Below are 15,536 nucleotides of genomic sequence, written 5' to 3'. Positions count from 1 at the left end.
GTGGCACTGGGAGCAGATGTCATGATCCGCGTCTTGGATCGTGTCATATTCTGGTTTTGGTTCTGTTTTATATCACATCTTGTTAGCCTTTGTCTTCCGTAGTTCCTGGTGGCACTTCCTGTTTTGTTCTGTTGTCATGACTATGCATTTGTGTCACCTGCCTTGTGTTTTTGACATGCACCTGCCTCCTAATTCCTGTCCGTATATAAGCCTGCCTTTTCTGTTACTCATCCTCGCAGTCTAGTTTGCTGTCCGATGCAACAGGTGACGTCGCTATTCCCGATTGTGGCAATGTCTTTTTGTACTCGTTAGCTTCCACGCTATTCCTTTGTTTGTTTCCCTAGCTTACATGCTAGCGCCTTTAGTTCTTTCAAGCTCTCATGCTAGTTGTCTGTTTTGTCTGTAGTGCCTTGTGCAAGTGTTTTTGTTCCTATTCTGTTTTTGTAGTAGAAATAAATTATCATTCCTTACCATTACGCTGTGTCTATTCCACCTGCATCAACGAGAGAATGCAACCGCATAGCCACAATGCCAGCCAAACATCACAGCAGATGGGTAAAGTGTCTTGCCTAAGGACACAGCGGCAGTGATTAGGATGGCGGAAGTGGGGATCGAACCACTCTACCAACGGAGCTATACCGCCCCAAAGTGATTAGAACACTTTAACAGAAGTGTAGATGGAACATGTTAAAAGAGTAAGTCAGCAGATATTAACAGGAAATCAACAAGTAGATTAATGATTCATTTTCTACCATTGTCCATAATAACTTTGACAAAATAATAGAATGGAAAATGCCACAATATGTTATTCCATATGTCAGCAGCTAAATTAGGAGCCTTTGTTTGCTTACTTACTAATAAAAGAAAAGTTGTCTTATATGTTCACTGTTCTAATTAAGGACAAACTTGCAATAAGAAACATCGATTTTTTGTTAAAATAATGCCAATAATGTCATTTTTTGTGGTCCTTTTTATTTAGAAAAGAACCAAAATATTGGTATCGGGACAACGGCAGTGCCTTATGTCAGTGGTTCTCAAATGGGGGTACGTGTACCCCTGGGGGTACTTGAAGGTATGCCAAGGGGTACGTGAGATTTTTTTTTAAATATTCTAAAAAATAGCAACAATTCAAAAATCCTTTATAAATATATTTATTGAATAATACTTCAACTAAATATGAATGTAAGTTCATAAACTGTGAAAAAAAATACAACAATGGAATAGTCAGTGTTGACAGCTAGATTTTTTTGAGGACATGTTCCATAAATAATGAGGTTAAAGATTTATTTTTTTTTAACAAATGTTTAGAATTAAGTTCATGAATCCACTTGTTTATTTTTCAACAAGTTTTTAGTTTTTTGTATATCTTTTTTTCCAAATAGTTCAAGAAAGACCACTACAAATGAGCAATATTTAGCACTGTTATACAATTTAATAAATCAGAAACTGATGACATAGTGCTGTATTTTACTTCTTTATCTCTTTTTTCAACCAAAGATGCTTTGCTCGGATTAGGGGGTACTTGAATTAAAAAAATGTTCACGGGGGGTACATCACTAGAAAAAAAGGTTGAGAACCAGTGCCTTATGTTGCTCACCTAAGAAACGCAATCTTTTGCACAAAAACTGCATCAGCTTTGCCCGTGCTATCAAGTTTGCCCGTGTTTTAGTACATGCAAACCTTTAGTAGATGAGGCCCTATGTCGGATGGCAAGTAGAATGAAGCTGTGTGAGACCTCTTTTACAGATGGAGGGTCAGAACTGTACAAAACAATACATGCAAACACGCATGTGGCGCCGGCTAGCAAATTCATATGGGAGATTGGGCAAGGTGTAAAAATTCAAATCAGGTAAGCAGGGCTGCTTCCATCAGACATCTTGCTTGCGAGGATTTGGAAGACAGGAGCCTGTCCTCCCAGTCAACCATCAGGATTCTGTCTGGAAAACTGTACTAAGCATAAAGGACATGGCAGGCCTTTGATCAGGAGGTGGGAGAGATCAAATGGAGGAAGGCATTCGAGTGTCTCTCAGGCGAGAGCAGCTTATTTCTCCCATATACCTGCGACAGGATATTGCCGGGAATCTCAAAAATGTTTCCTTTCTGGGAAAAAAAAAATATCACCGTACAAAAATAGAATTCAATCAGGTACGCAATTACTAAATAGCCCACTGTGCGGTGAAACGTCGACATGCAATTAAAAAGAAAACAATGATCCCCTGCAGTGTGCAACACAATTACAAGGCATCAATTTGTTTTTCCTTACGCGGCCCCATTCTTCTGGTGCACCATGCAAAAAGGAAAAAAAGAAATAAATAAAAAAAAAAAAGCTGGCATGAACCGCACCTTTCTGCCATTAATTTGCGCAGTTGTCAGACTGTGGCAGTGCTATTTCAAATCCCTCAGCCTCGAGAGTGAATGAGGAGAGGATTAGCGGGGTAATGCCAGTATATGAGAGCGGGAGGGCCACAGTGGCGCGAACACTCTGCAAGGATTAACTCCAAAAAAAAAAACCGACTTCACAGTCACCAACTATGTCAATCAAGGACATAGTTCAACATCAAACATCGCCAAGCAACAAATGGCTTGATTGAAAAGTCCGGGTACAGTTAAGCGGCGCCTTTCACCCAACAAAATACTCAAGTTATTTGGCAAATTGTGCCTTATTCCCACCGAAATGGTAGATTCTGCCACAGGAGGAAAACAAACAACCCATTCACACATCTTCTAGTGCACTTAAAGGAAGGACTGAACATGCAAGACAACTACTCCGCTGGCACACCACAAGTTTAGGTCATCTTTTGACATCCAAGTCAAGTTGGCCTTTGCAAAGTTATTAATGCCCACGCATTCAAAAGTTGCACAAAATAGGATGTGCAAAATGTTTGGAAACATTCAGGGGGTCATTTGTAGTGGAAAACATTTTTCATACAGGCTGGTGAAAATACAGTAGTACCTCAACTTAAGCACTAAATGGGTTAAAACGGAGCTCTTAACTAAAAACACTTGTAACTCAAATGAATGTCTCCAATTACAATTAATTTAATCGGTGTTTGCCCTCCCAAAACACCACAATTTTAACATGTAACATTTGTCACGGCCCGAGCTCACCGCGGTGCTCAGCGCCAGTCCGGCTGCAGCTAGCAGCTGCAATCAATCGTCAGCAATCAGCACACCTGTCACTGTCATAAGCCCACACAACCTGCTATCCCGTGCCAGAACGTAGCTACCTGTTCCGTACAGGAAGCCTAAACCTCAAGCTCTATGCTAAAGTACCAATGATTTAAGTTAAATTTAAAGTACCAATGATTGTCACACACACACTAGGTGTGGTGAAATTAGTCCTCTGCATTTGACCCATACCCTTGATCACCCCCTGTGAGGTGAGGGGAGCAATGGGCAGCAGCGGTGATGCGCCCAGGAATCATTTATGGTGATTCAACCCCCGATTTCAACCCTTGATGCGGAGTGCCAATCAGGGTTTGAACTCACAACCTACCGATCTCAGGGCAGACACTCGAACCACTATGCGCACTCTTTTGCTCTCCGCCCCCCCCCCTATCGTGCTAATTTTCTCGTGTCCCACCTGTCGCCCCTGCAGCCTGCCTTTTTTCCCCACTGTACGAGCTGTGTGTCCCATTTTCTTGCGTTTCCTCTGCTTTCCTGGCTGCTTCTTGGACGTCGACCTACTGCCTGGACACGGACCTCTGACGCCTCGCTCTCGCCCCGACTATCTGCTTCTCTCACGGTGCTTCTAGCCTGCTTTGGAACCACCGGGACTTCCGTCACTCGCTCAACACACAACAGCTAAATCTACACATAGTCGCACATACACAATTTGGATTTATTATACACTTAATTTTATTATATATATATATATATATATATATATATATATATATAGCTAAAATGATATCCCTTCTGTCTGTGCCGTATCCTTCCCTCTGTACAAAAGTTTAAAAAATATAGATACCATGAATTGATTAACGTGAACCCCGACTTAAACAAGTTGAAAAACTTATTCGGGTGTTACCATTTAGTGGTCAATTGTACGGAATATGTACTGAACTGTGCAATCTACTAATAAAAGTTTCAATCAATCAATCAATCAATCAATCAGATATTTTAGGTAGGAAATGTATGAAAACAATCAAATCAAATGTAATACAAACTGCAGTAGTTTTATGAAGTAATGTAATAATATACAGCATTTACCTTGTACAGTGTCTCTTTCCTGCTGTTTCGCCGTCAAACACGACGTTAGCAGCTTTTAGATAATTTCATGGATACATGTCTGCTGTTTGGATATTATTTTAACACTTGTGGCCGGCGTTAGACTCATTCCGCTTCGAATCGTCTCGCCAAGTTTTTAATGATTTATTTCTTGAATTCAATGACCATCATCCACTTCTTTTTCTCAGCACTGTCTTTCACACTAACTCTCTTCCTTCCCAAGTTATGTGGAACTCCAGCTGTAAGTTGTATCTCGGTTCATTGCTAAAAAAAAAAAAAAAAATGTAATTACAAGCATCCTTGCCATTATTTGGTCAACAAAATATTTGGTCTTACTTGTTGGCAATATCTTGCAGTTAGAGATCGACAAAACTTAGTTTTTCCATGCATGGGAAGGAAGGTGTGTTGAGCACGTAGGACAGTGACGAGAAAAAGACAAAATGGGTGTTATTCATTGAATTACAGGAACAAATCATCAAAAATTTGACTTAGTGAAGCAGTTGGAGCAAAGCACCCCAGCTAGTCTGCACCATACTGAAGCAGAATGAGTCCAACACAAGCCAAGAATGTTAAAAAAAAATATTCAAACTGCGGACACTTCTTTATGATATGGTAAAGCTGCTTAGTGTGTTTGTTGTGTGTTTATTTGTTGATGCAGCTGGAAGGAGATACAATAGGAAAGGTTTGTATACTCTAGCTTTTAAATAGATTCTCTTTTTAGACCAGTTGATCTGCCGTTTCTTTTCTTTTTCTCCTATGTCCCACTCTCCCTTGTGGAGGGGGTCCGGTCCGATCCGGTGGCCATGTACTGCTTGCCTGTGTATCGGCTGGGGACTCCTCTGCGCTGCTGATCCGCCTCCGCTTGGGATGGTTTCCTGCTGGCTCCGCTGTGAACGGGACTCTCGCTGCTGTGTTGGATCCGCTTTGGACTGGACTCTCGCGACTGTGTTGGATCCATTATGGATTGAACTTTCACAGTATCATGTTAGACCCGCTCGACATCCATTGCTTTCCTCCTCTCCAAGGTTCTCATAGTCATCATTGTCACCGACGTCCCACTGGGTGTGAGTTTTCCTTGCCCTTATGTGGGCCTACCGAGGATGTCGTAGTGGTTTGTGCAGCCCTTTGAGACACTAGTGATTTAGGGCTATATAAGTAAACATTGATTGATTGATGATCCGTATGGCCCCATTCGTCACCGTTTACCCGACACGTGAAATTCAACTAATTGGGGAAGGAGGGGGGTTGCGTTATCTACTTGAGTCGCCAGATGGCAGTAGAGTGTTCCATCAGTTTTCTACCGCTTGTCCCTTATGGGGTGGCGGGGGGGTGCCGGAGCCTATTGAATACCTTAAAATGGCTTGTGGCAATTCAAACTTTGTGAAAATGTGTCAGTTGCTATATACTGTCCAGTGTTCGCTTTCCATCATTTTCAGCAGACCGCATTGCAAAATGATTAATCCCCTCAACCCCCTCACGCGGGAGATCCACCCAGGAATGAGGCCATCTATATGAATCCCCTCCATACTGTACTATAGACGTCTATGCTACAAGAAAAAAATATTGCGTTAATACATAAAACTACTATAGTTGTTAAAATTGCATTATAGTGTATCGTCTTTTTAGACAATATTTCTTATCTACAAGTTTTTGTTTTTTTAAAAAGGTATGTCACATATTAAAATTGCCCTGTTTTTAAAATGACTTCAATTTATTTGGGATACAATCGTTTTTAGAGCTCCGTCAGAGAACCAATGAGGTAATACTGTAACACTATAAAACTGCACATTCATTTTTTTTATGTTTTGAGAACCACACACACTAAGCAGTCTACCTAAAATGTTAAAAATGTTAAAATTAAGTTGTTGCCGATCATTTTATCCATCTGTTTTGTTAATAAAGTGATTATGTTCTGAATGCACCTCTTACAGTGGCTAGTAAAGATAATGTTCAAGTTAAAGTACCACGGATAGTCGCACACACACTAGATGTGGTGAAGTTATCCCCTGCATTTGACCCATCCCCTTGTTCCACCCTCTGGGAGGTGAGGGGAGCAGTGGGCAGCAGCGGTGGCCGCGCTCATGTAATTTAACCCCCAATTCCAACCCTTGATGCTGAGTGCCAAGCAGGGAGGCAATGGGTTCCAATTTTATAGTCTTTGGTATGACTCGACCGGGGTTTGAACTCCCGATCTACCAATCTCAGGGTGGACACTCTACCCAGGGGTGTCGAACTCATTTTAGATCGGGGGCCACATGGAGAAAAATCTACTCCCAAGTGGGCCGGACTGGTAAAATCCCTGCACGATAACTTAAAAATAAAGACACCTTCAGATTGTTTTCTGTGTTTAAAAATAAAGAAGCACATTCTGAAAATGTACAAATCGTGTTTTTTTACACTAACATGTTGCTGTTAATAGTATTCTATCTTTTTTTGTCGTTATTTATATTTTCAGAACGAATGATGTGATAATGTTTATCAGTCAACTCAATGGTGTTCATTTTCAATCCATCAAAATAAAAAAGTCAAAATCAAATTACAGTATGCCGTGTTTGTAGTTTGATCATTTTCCTCGATTGTGCACATATGTACCATCACCTACAGCAGGGGTCGCCAACCTTTACCACTCAGAGACATTTTGACCCGTTTCACAAAACAAAGAAAAGTACGGGAGCCACAAGACTCTTCTGAAATTTAAAATGAAATAACACAGCGTACAAAGTTGTTTTTTTTTGCGCTATGTATTAACCAGGGGTCTCACATGGCCCGCACCTTAATATGAACATTTAATATTAGTGCGAGATTTATTTGAATGCCGCTTGACAACATCACATTTGCTAGGGATGCATGGGATTCTGGGTATTTCTTATGTTACGTTTATAATGTGTTACAGTGCGGATGTTCTCCCGAAATGTGTTTGTCATTCTTGTTTGGTGTGGGTTCACAGTGTGGCGCATATTAGTAAGAGTGCAAAACTTGTTTTTAATCACAACCCTCAGTGTAACCTGTATGGCTGTTAAACAAATATACCTTACAGTCGCTTGTGCGTTGAGTCAGCAGCCGCACACTAGATGTGGCAGCATAATATTAAAGCAGACGACACGGTCGATAGGACGGGACGCTTAAGGCATTGCCATCACGGCACGGCCTTTGTTTCATTTATTTATTTTTTATCATGTTGTGTTTGCTCGGTCCTCGTATTATCTTTTAACCTGTCCGTTGTACAACACTTTGGCTACCCCTGTGGTCAATTTTAAATGTGCTTTATAAATAAAGTTGATTTGATTTGATTTAAATATTGTTGTCTGGGTGAAAATCTGAGAATGTTATCATGGGTAGATTTCTGGGAGAGGCAATACCATTTGGAAAACCTCCCAGTAGAATGGGGGGGGGGGGGGGGGGTCAGCAAGTATGCAGGTGAGCCACATCAGAGTGATCCAAGAACCCCCTGCGGCTCCGGAGCCGCAAGTTGCCGACCCTTGGTACAAAAAAATTGCTATTGCAACATCCAGTAGACACGTGTAGAAGAGCGGTTTCTTTCATTCAAAAATTTCAGGTTAATTTGTATACTGAAACTTATCCCGCGGGCCAGATAAAACCTGTTCGCGGGCCGTACGTTTGACACCCCTGCTCTAACCCCAAGGCCACTAAGCGGGCTTAAAAAGGTAAATACTAGGTTCTCGAAGATATTTCAATTAAGAGGGGTTGGGTGGGGTGTGAATAATGTTCTGTACCCTCGGGGGGGGGGGGGGGGGGGGGGGGGGCATAACAAAACATTATGTAGACGCAGGCACACCTGTGGAATAAGTATCTTTTCTGCAATGTCAGTAAGTGTGATCGTTTGGTGGATGGAGCGTGAAACTCTAGAGCAGGGGTTATATTTTCGTAAGAGCCATATAATATTTTTTTTAACACTGAACACAACTAAACATGTGCATTTTTAAGTAAGACCAACATTTCTAGAGTATAATAGGTCTATTATTCTTTGTAATAACATTGTTATTCTGAAGCTAACTGCAGAGGGGGCGTGGCCTGTGGGCCTGCAGCGAACTGGGATGTGCCAGGACCGGCTTCGAAATCAGCGACAGTTGCGTAGATGGCCCACCTGGGACTTGTTATCTAATCACCTGTCGCTCTGTTATAAGCGGGCTGGAAATACAATTGCTGGAAAGCAACTGAGAGACTTATTGAAGAATAAAACAATATTGTAACCCTGAAACAGGCTCTCATGTCGGTGCTTGGTGGTCCGAAGAACCCCCAGGAGGGCAAGCCCCACACTAACCAATAATAAATAACTTCTTACCATTGACGCAACTTCTTGAACAGGTGCGGTAGAAAACGGATGGATTAAAAATGCATAAGAGTGTTTTATATTTTTAACATTATTTTTAGCACTGTGATTACAAGTGGAATTATTCATTACTTATCGTTTTAAGCAACGTCAGCTCAGATTTATCCGAGAGCCAGATGCAGTCATCAAAAGAGCCACATCTGGCTCTAGAGCCATAGGTTCCCTACCCCTGCTCTAGAGTGTAAAAACATGCGTGGGTTTTCATTAAACAGGACATCAGCAGCACCACAAAGCAATATCCACTCACCTCGCTTATCCTGAACCTTAACCGTGAGCTCCACGAAAGCCTGCGACTCCCTATCCAGCCTCCTGGTGATGATAACGTCTCCACTGTCGTGGCCCACGGACACGAGGGAACTCCGCGACTCCGGTGAAATGAGCTCAAAGCTGGCAGACTGGAACCTGCCGGGGCTCAGGCTGGTTATGACCGAGCCGACGCCGGCGTCCTCGGACACGTTGAGGGCCACCGAGGTGGCATCCAGGGGCGCACTGCTTGCGCGCTTGGACCTCTCTGGCCTGGTCTTGCGCACAGAAACGGTGACCACCACGCCTTTGCTGGTCAAGGGGGGCCATCCGTGATCCGTGGCAAAAACTCGGAATTCAAGAGCAGATTGAACCCCCAGGAGGGAGTCGAGCAACAGAACTTCGCCTGTCTTGGGGACGACGTAAAAAGTGCCATTTTCGGGCACGGAACTGTACGTCAAGTCCGCGTTCTTGCCGCTGTCCGCGTCCACGGCTGCCAGCGTGCAAACCACACTCCGGAGGACCGTGGTGTCATTTAAAGTTAAATGCAAGGCGTCTGACTGCGCGAAAGTCGGCGCGTTGTCGTTCGTGTCCAAAACGTCCACTTCCACGGACGCGACACCCAGAAGCACCGCCGCGTTTGACGCGCAGGAGCTGCAGCACAGAGCGACTTTCAGCCGGTACTCCGAGCGCAGCTCCCGGTCCAAGACCCTGGTGGTCATCAACAAAATATCCCCGCGCTTGTGGTGGGCGAAGGCGCGGAAATCCTCGCTGCCGTTGCCGCGCACGGCCAGGTGCGTCCCGCGGCAGCCTCTCTGCGCGTTAACGCGCCTGGCCGGGATGCTCAGTCCGTTCACCCTGGAAGCCGCCGGCGAGTTCTCAAAAACGTGGCCGTGAAAGGACGGCGGCGACTGCGGCGTTTGGTGTCCGGCCGCTGGCGTGGAAAGGCAACAACACAGCAGCGTGGAAACGACCCAAATCATGTCGGCGGCAAGTTACATAAACGCTGCCTGCGAGCGATTCAGCGGAAATGAAGGCGGACAAATCCCCTCATAGTTTGATATCATCCTTCCGTGAGACACTTCTGAAGTTGATCAAGCATCCTGGGGGGGAAGAAGGGGGGGTCGTGTGTTGTTGGCCCACCCCCACGCAGCACCGCGCTGTTGCAGAAGGTCCTTGCAGCCTGCAGGCTGGTGGCTTTGCTCACTTGCAGCTTTCAGCACCACAGCGCCGGACAGCGGCATCCAGCGAGAAAAAGAGGGGGAGGGGGTGCGTGGTGGAGAAGCTGCTCCTCAACGTGCCCCCACCCTGCGTGATGGTCAGCAGCCAACCCTTTTTTTTTTTTTTCACTTTTTATACGACCCCTTTTATTAGGGATGCAAATCTTAGGGTGTCCCACGATTCGATCCGATATCGATTCTTGGGCTCGTGATTCGATAATATATCGATTTCTTTCGATTCAAAAACGATATTTTTTCCGATTCAATCGATACATAGGATTTCAGCAGGATCTACCCCAGTTTGCTGACATGCAAGCAGAGTACTAGATTTTTTTTTAAAAAGCTTTTATAAATTGTAAAGGATAATGTTTTATCAACTGATTGCAATAATGTAAATTCATTTTCTACCGCGTATTCCCTTTTGGGGTCGCGGGGGGCGCTGGCGCCTATCTCAGCTACAATCGGGCGGAAGGCGGGGTACACCCTGGACAAGTCGCCACCTCATCGCAGGGCCAACACAGATAGACAGACAACATTCACACTCACATTCACACACTAGGGCCAATTTAGTGTTGCCAATCAACCTATCCCCAGGTGCATGTCTTTGGAAGTGGGAGGAAGCCGGAGTACCCGGAGGGAACCCACGCATTCACGGGGAGAACATGCAAACTCCACACAGAAAGATCCCGAGCCTGGATTTGAACCCAGGACTGCAGGAACTTCGTATTGTGAGGCAGACGCACTAACCCCTCTGCCACCGTGAAGTTTTAACTATTAATCGAACCAAAAATATGACTTGTTTTATCTGTGTGAAAATATTGGACACAGTGTGTTGTCAAGCTTATAGATAGATAGATAGATAGATAGATAGATAGATAGATAGATAGATAGATAGATAGATAGATAGATAGATAGTACTTTGATTCCTTCAGGGAAATTTAAATTCCAGCAGCAGTGTACAGATTTGAGATCAATTTTAAACAAGTAAAAAGTAAATAATGGGGGTTTAAATGGAAACAAAATAGAGAAATATTACATTGAGAATAAAAAATAAAAAGCAACAACGGGAATAAAAATATAATAGTAAAATAAGAATATAACAAGAAAGTAGGCAGTAGCGACCATGTTATGAAAACGTATTGCATTTTTATTGTTTTGCATCCCCTGTCATCCTAATCCTAGTACCTAATGGCGTGTGGGACAAAGGAGTTTTTGAGTCTATTAGTCCTGCACTTGGGATGAAGCAGTGAGATGAGATGCCATGCAAGTGTAAGCCACTGTGACACTATTGTTATTTTATTTTTATAAATGTCTAATGATAATGTAAATGAGGGATTTTTAATCACTGCTATGTTGAAATTATAACTAATATTGATACTGTTGTTGATAATATTCATTTTTGTTTCACTACTTTTGGTTTGTTCTGTGTCGCGTTTGTGTCTCCTTTCAATTGCTCTGTTTATTGCAGTTCTGAGTGTTGCTGGGTCAGGTTTGGTGTTGGAATTGGATTGCATTATTATGGTATTGCTGTGTATTGGTTTGTTAGGCTGATTTAAAAAAAAACAAAAAAAACATTTTTTTTAAATAAATAAAAATAAATCAATTTTTTAAAAATGAGAATCGATTCTGAATCTCAACGTGAGAATCGCGATTTGTATTCAAATACATTTTTTCTCACACCCCTACCTTTTACCATATTGCACTATCTTGTTTAGCTCATTCATTGTTTATGTTTAGTCTTTTTGCTCTATGCTTTTTAACCTGTAGAGCCCTTTGGTTCATTTTAAAAAATTGTTGTAAATGTGCCTTGCCAAACTCTTCCGAAAAAACAAAACAAAGTCTTGCCAGCCATGTCCCAAATCCGCCCTGAGATTATCATGTCCTCGACAGATGAGGGAAATCACTCAGCAAGTGGGGGGGAAAAAAAAAAAAAAAAAACATATGTTCTTGTGAAGATCTGTCTGGACTTCCATCACCAGAGGTGGGTAGTAACGCGCTACATTTACTCTGTTACATCTACTTGAGTAACTTTTGGGATAAATTGTACTTCTAATAGTAGTTTTTATGTAACCTACTTTTACTTGAGTATTTTTATAGAGAAGAAATGCTACTTTTACTCCGCTCCATTTATCTACATTCAGCTCGCTACTGATTTTTATCAATCTGTTAATACACGTTTTTTTTGTGATAGATCCTTCAAAGTACAAACCCTGTTTCCATATGAGTTGGGAAATTGTGTTAGATGTAAATATAAACGGAATACAATGATTTGCAAATCATTTTCAACCCATATTCAGTTGAATATGCTACAAAGACAACATATTTGATGTTCAATCTGATACACTTTTTTTTTTTTTTTTAAATAATCATTAACTTTAGAATTTGATGCCAGCAACACGTGACAAATAAGTTGGGAAAGGTGGCAAATACTGATAAAGTTGAGGAATGCTCATCAAACACTTATAAGGAACATCCCACAGGTGTGCAGGCTAATTGGGATCAGGTGGGTGCCATGATTGGGTATAAAAGCAGCTTCCATGAAATGGTAAGTAATTCATAAACAAAGATGGGGCGAGGGTCACCAATTTGTAAGCAAATTGTCAAACAATTTTAGAGCAACATTTCTCAACAAGCTATTGCAAGGACTTTAGGGATTTTACCATCTACGGTCCGTAAAATCATCAAAAGGTTCAGAGAATCTGGAGAAATCACTGCACGTAAGCGATGATATTACGGACTTTTGATCCCTCAGGTGGTACTGCATGAAAAACCGATAGTGTGTAAAGGAAATCACCACATGGGCTCCGGAACACTTCATAAAACCACTGTCAGTAACTACAGTTGGTCGCTACATCTGTCAGTGCAAGTTAAAACTCTACTATGCAAAGCAAAACCCATTTATCAACAACAACCTGAAACGCCGCCGTCTTGGTGTCTTCCAGAACAAAGAGGAAATTAACCATTCGGATTTTTATAGGCGCAAAGTTCAAAAACCAGCATCTGTGATGGTATGGGGGTGTATTAGTGCCCAAGGCATGGGTAACTTACACATCTGTGAAGGCACTAATGCTGGATGGTCCATGCAGGATTTGGAGCAACATACAGTATGTTGTCATCCAAGCAATGTTATCATGGACACCCCTGCTTATTTCAGCAAGACAAGTGTTACAACAGCGTGGCTTCGTAAAAAAAAGAGTGCGGGTACTTTCCTGGCCCGCCTGCAGTCCAGACCTGTCTCCCATCAAAAATGTGTGGCGCATTATGAAGCGTAAAATACGACAGCGGAGACCCCGGACTGTTGAACGACTGAAGCTCTACATAAAACAAGAATGGGAAAGAATTCCACTTTCAAAGCTTTAACAATTAGTTTCCTCAGTTCCCAAACGTTTATCGAGTGTTGTTAAAAGAAAAGGTGATGTAACACAGTGGTGAACATGCCCTTTCCCAACTACTTTGGCACGTGTTGCAGCCATGAAATTCCAAGTTAATTATTATTTGCAAAAAAAAATAAAGTTTATGAATTTGAACATCTAATATATTGTCTTTGTAGTGCATTCAATTGAATATGGGTTGAAAATGATTTGCAAATCATTGTATTCCGTTTATATTTACATCTTACACAATTTCCCAACTCATATGGAAACGGGGTTTGTAGGATCTATCACATGCCTGCGTTTCACCAATCCAATGCAGTCACTGGTGACGTTTGACTCCGTTTCACCAATCAAACAAAGCCAGGCGGTCACATGATTAACTGCCCAAAAAAATTTAGCGGCAACAACAACAACAACAATGGCAGAGACGACAACGAACGCAAACACCCCTGGCCTCACATAAAAATCGATGTTCACCCTTCAGACAACCAAAAAAACAGTTATGTAGGGCGTTGTCATTTGTGTCTCCCCAAACAAGTGGACATTTCAGATTACATGAACTCAACGTCAAATTTGAGGAACCACATCGCGGTAAGTAACTTTAGTCACCGCGGGCTAATGCGGCTGCTAGACTTTTGACAAGAACAAGAAAGTTTGATCACATTACGCCTGTACTGGCTCACCTGCACTGGCTTCCTGTGCACTTAAGATGTGACTTTAAGGTTTTACTACTTACGTATAAAATACTACACGGTCTAGCTCCAGCTTATCTTGCCGATTGTATTGTACCATATGTCCCGGCAAGAAATCTGCGTTCAAAAGACTCCGGCTTATTAGTGATTCCTAGAGCCCAAAATAAGTCTGCGGGCTATAGAGCGTTTTCCGTTCGGGCTCCAGTACTCTGGAATGCCCTCCCGGTAACAGTTCGAGATGCTACCTCAGTAGAAGCATTTAAGTCTCACCTTAAAACTCATCTGTATACTCTAGCCTTTAAATAGACCTCCTTTTTAGACCAATTGATCTGCCGCTTCTTTTCTTTTTCCTATGTCCCCCCCTCCCTTGTGGAGGGGCTCCGGTCCGATGACCATGGATGAAGTACTGGCTGTCCAGAGTTGAGACCCAGGATGGACCGCTCGCCTGTATCGATTGGGGACATCTCTACGCTGCTGATCCGCCTCCGCTTGAGATGGTCTCCTGTGGACGGGACTCTCGCTGCTGTCTTGGATCCGCTTTGAACTGAACTCTCGCGGCTGTGTTGGAGCCACTATGGATTGAACTTTCACAGCATCATGTTAGACCCGCTCGACATCCATTGCTTTCGGTCCCCTAGAGGGGGGGGGGGGGGGGTTGCCCACATCTGAGGTCCTCCCCAAGGTTTCTCATAGTCAGCATTGTCACTGGCGTCCCACTGGATGTGAATTCTCCCTGCCCACTGGGTGTGAGTTTTCCTTGCCCTTTTGTGGGTTCTTCCGAGGATGTTGTAGTCGTAATGATTTGTGCAGTCCTTTGAGACATTTGTGATTTGGGGCTATATAAATAAACATTGATTGATTGATTGATGTTAGCTTTCCTGCTATGAATCACTGTCAAAAGTACGTATTTTAGGTATAATTTATCAACGTACCACAGCCTCATAGACAGAGACACACACACTCACACATGCATACAAACACCAATCAGAAGTGCCCAGTGTGTTCCCAGGTGCAGCACACACCTATCAGAGTTTATGGTTTGCGTAAAGGCTAACTTGTTATTTTCCTTTAGTAAATATCTGCCTACAGAGCCTATGGTGCTTTTATGTTATTGTGGCTCAATTTGCCTAAATTGTTTTTATTTTTGATGTATTATTACTTAATATAATATTATATTAATAATAACATTTTTAAAATAATATATTTTTCCCCTTGGGGATTATTAAAGTATTTCTGATTTCTGATTCTGATATATTATTTTTTTAGTTGCTTGAGAAATATTCCCGGCTCTGAATTTTGTCCGTTATTTGTTGCCGTCATCCTTAAACAAACAGGTTACTCATCAGTTACTCAGTACTTGAGTAGTTTTTTCACAGCATACTTTTTACTTCTACTCAAGTAAATATTTGCGTGAATACTCCTTACT

General features: G+C 42.4%; 1 protein-coding gene across 1 annotated transcript in view; it reads right to left on the bottom strand.

Annotated features, from left to right (window-relative positions):
• Positions 1-10,020, bottom strand: part of LOC133563617 (neural-cadherin-like) — a 487,520-nt gene extending 477,500 nt beyond the window's left edge. Inside the window, exon 1 of the mRNA XM_061917839.1 lies at positions 8,829-10,020. Within this exon, the coding sequence (XP_061773823.1) occupies positions 8,829-9,807 (979 nt within the window). The 5' untranslated portion in view covers positions 9,808-10,020. The remainder of the gene's footprint in view (positions 1-8,828) is intronic.
• Between the last annotated feature and the right edge of the window lie 5,516 nt (positions 10,021-15,536).

The sequence above is a fragment of the Nerophis ophidion genome, linkage group LG12 (genome assembly GCF_033978795.1).
Source record: "Nerophis ophidion isolate RoL-2023_Sa linkage group LG12, RoL_Noph_v1.0, whole genome shotgun sequence".
NCBI classification, from domain to species: Eukaryota; Metazoa; Chordata; class Actinopteri; order Syngnathiformes; family Syngnathidae; genus Nerophis; species Nerophis ophidion.
Note: the sequence above shows the minus strand (reverse complement) of the source record. Positions and strands in the feature narration are given on the sequence as shown.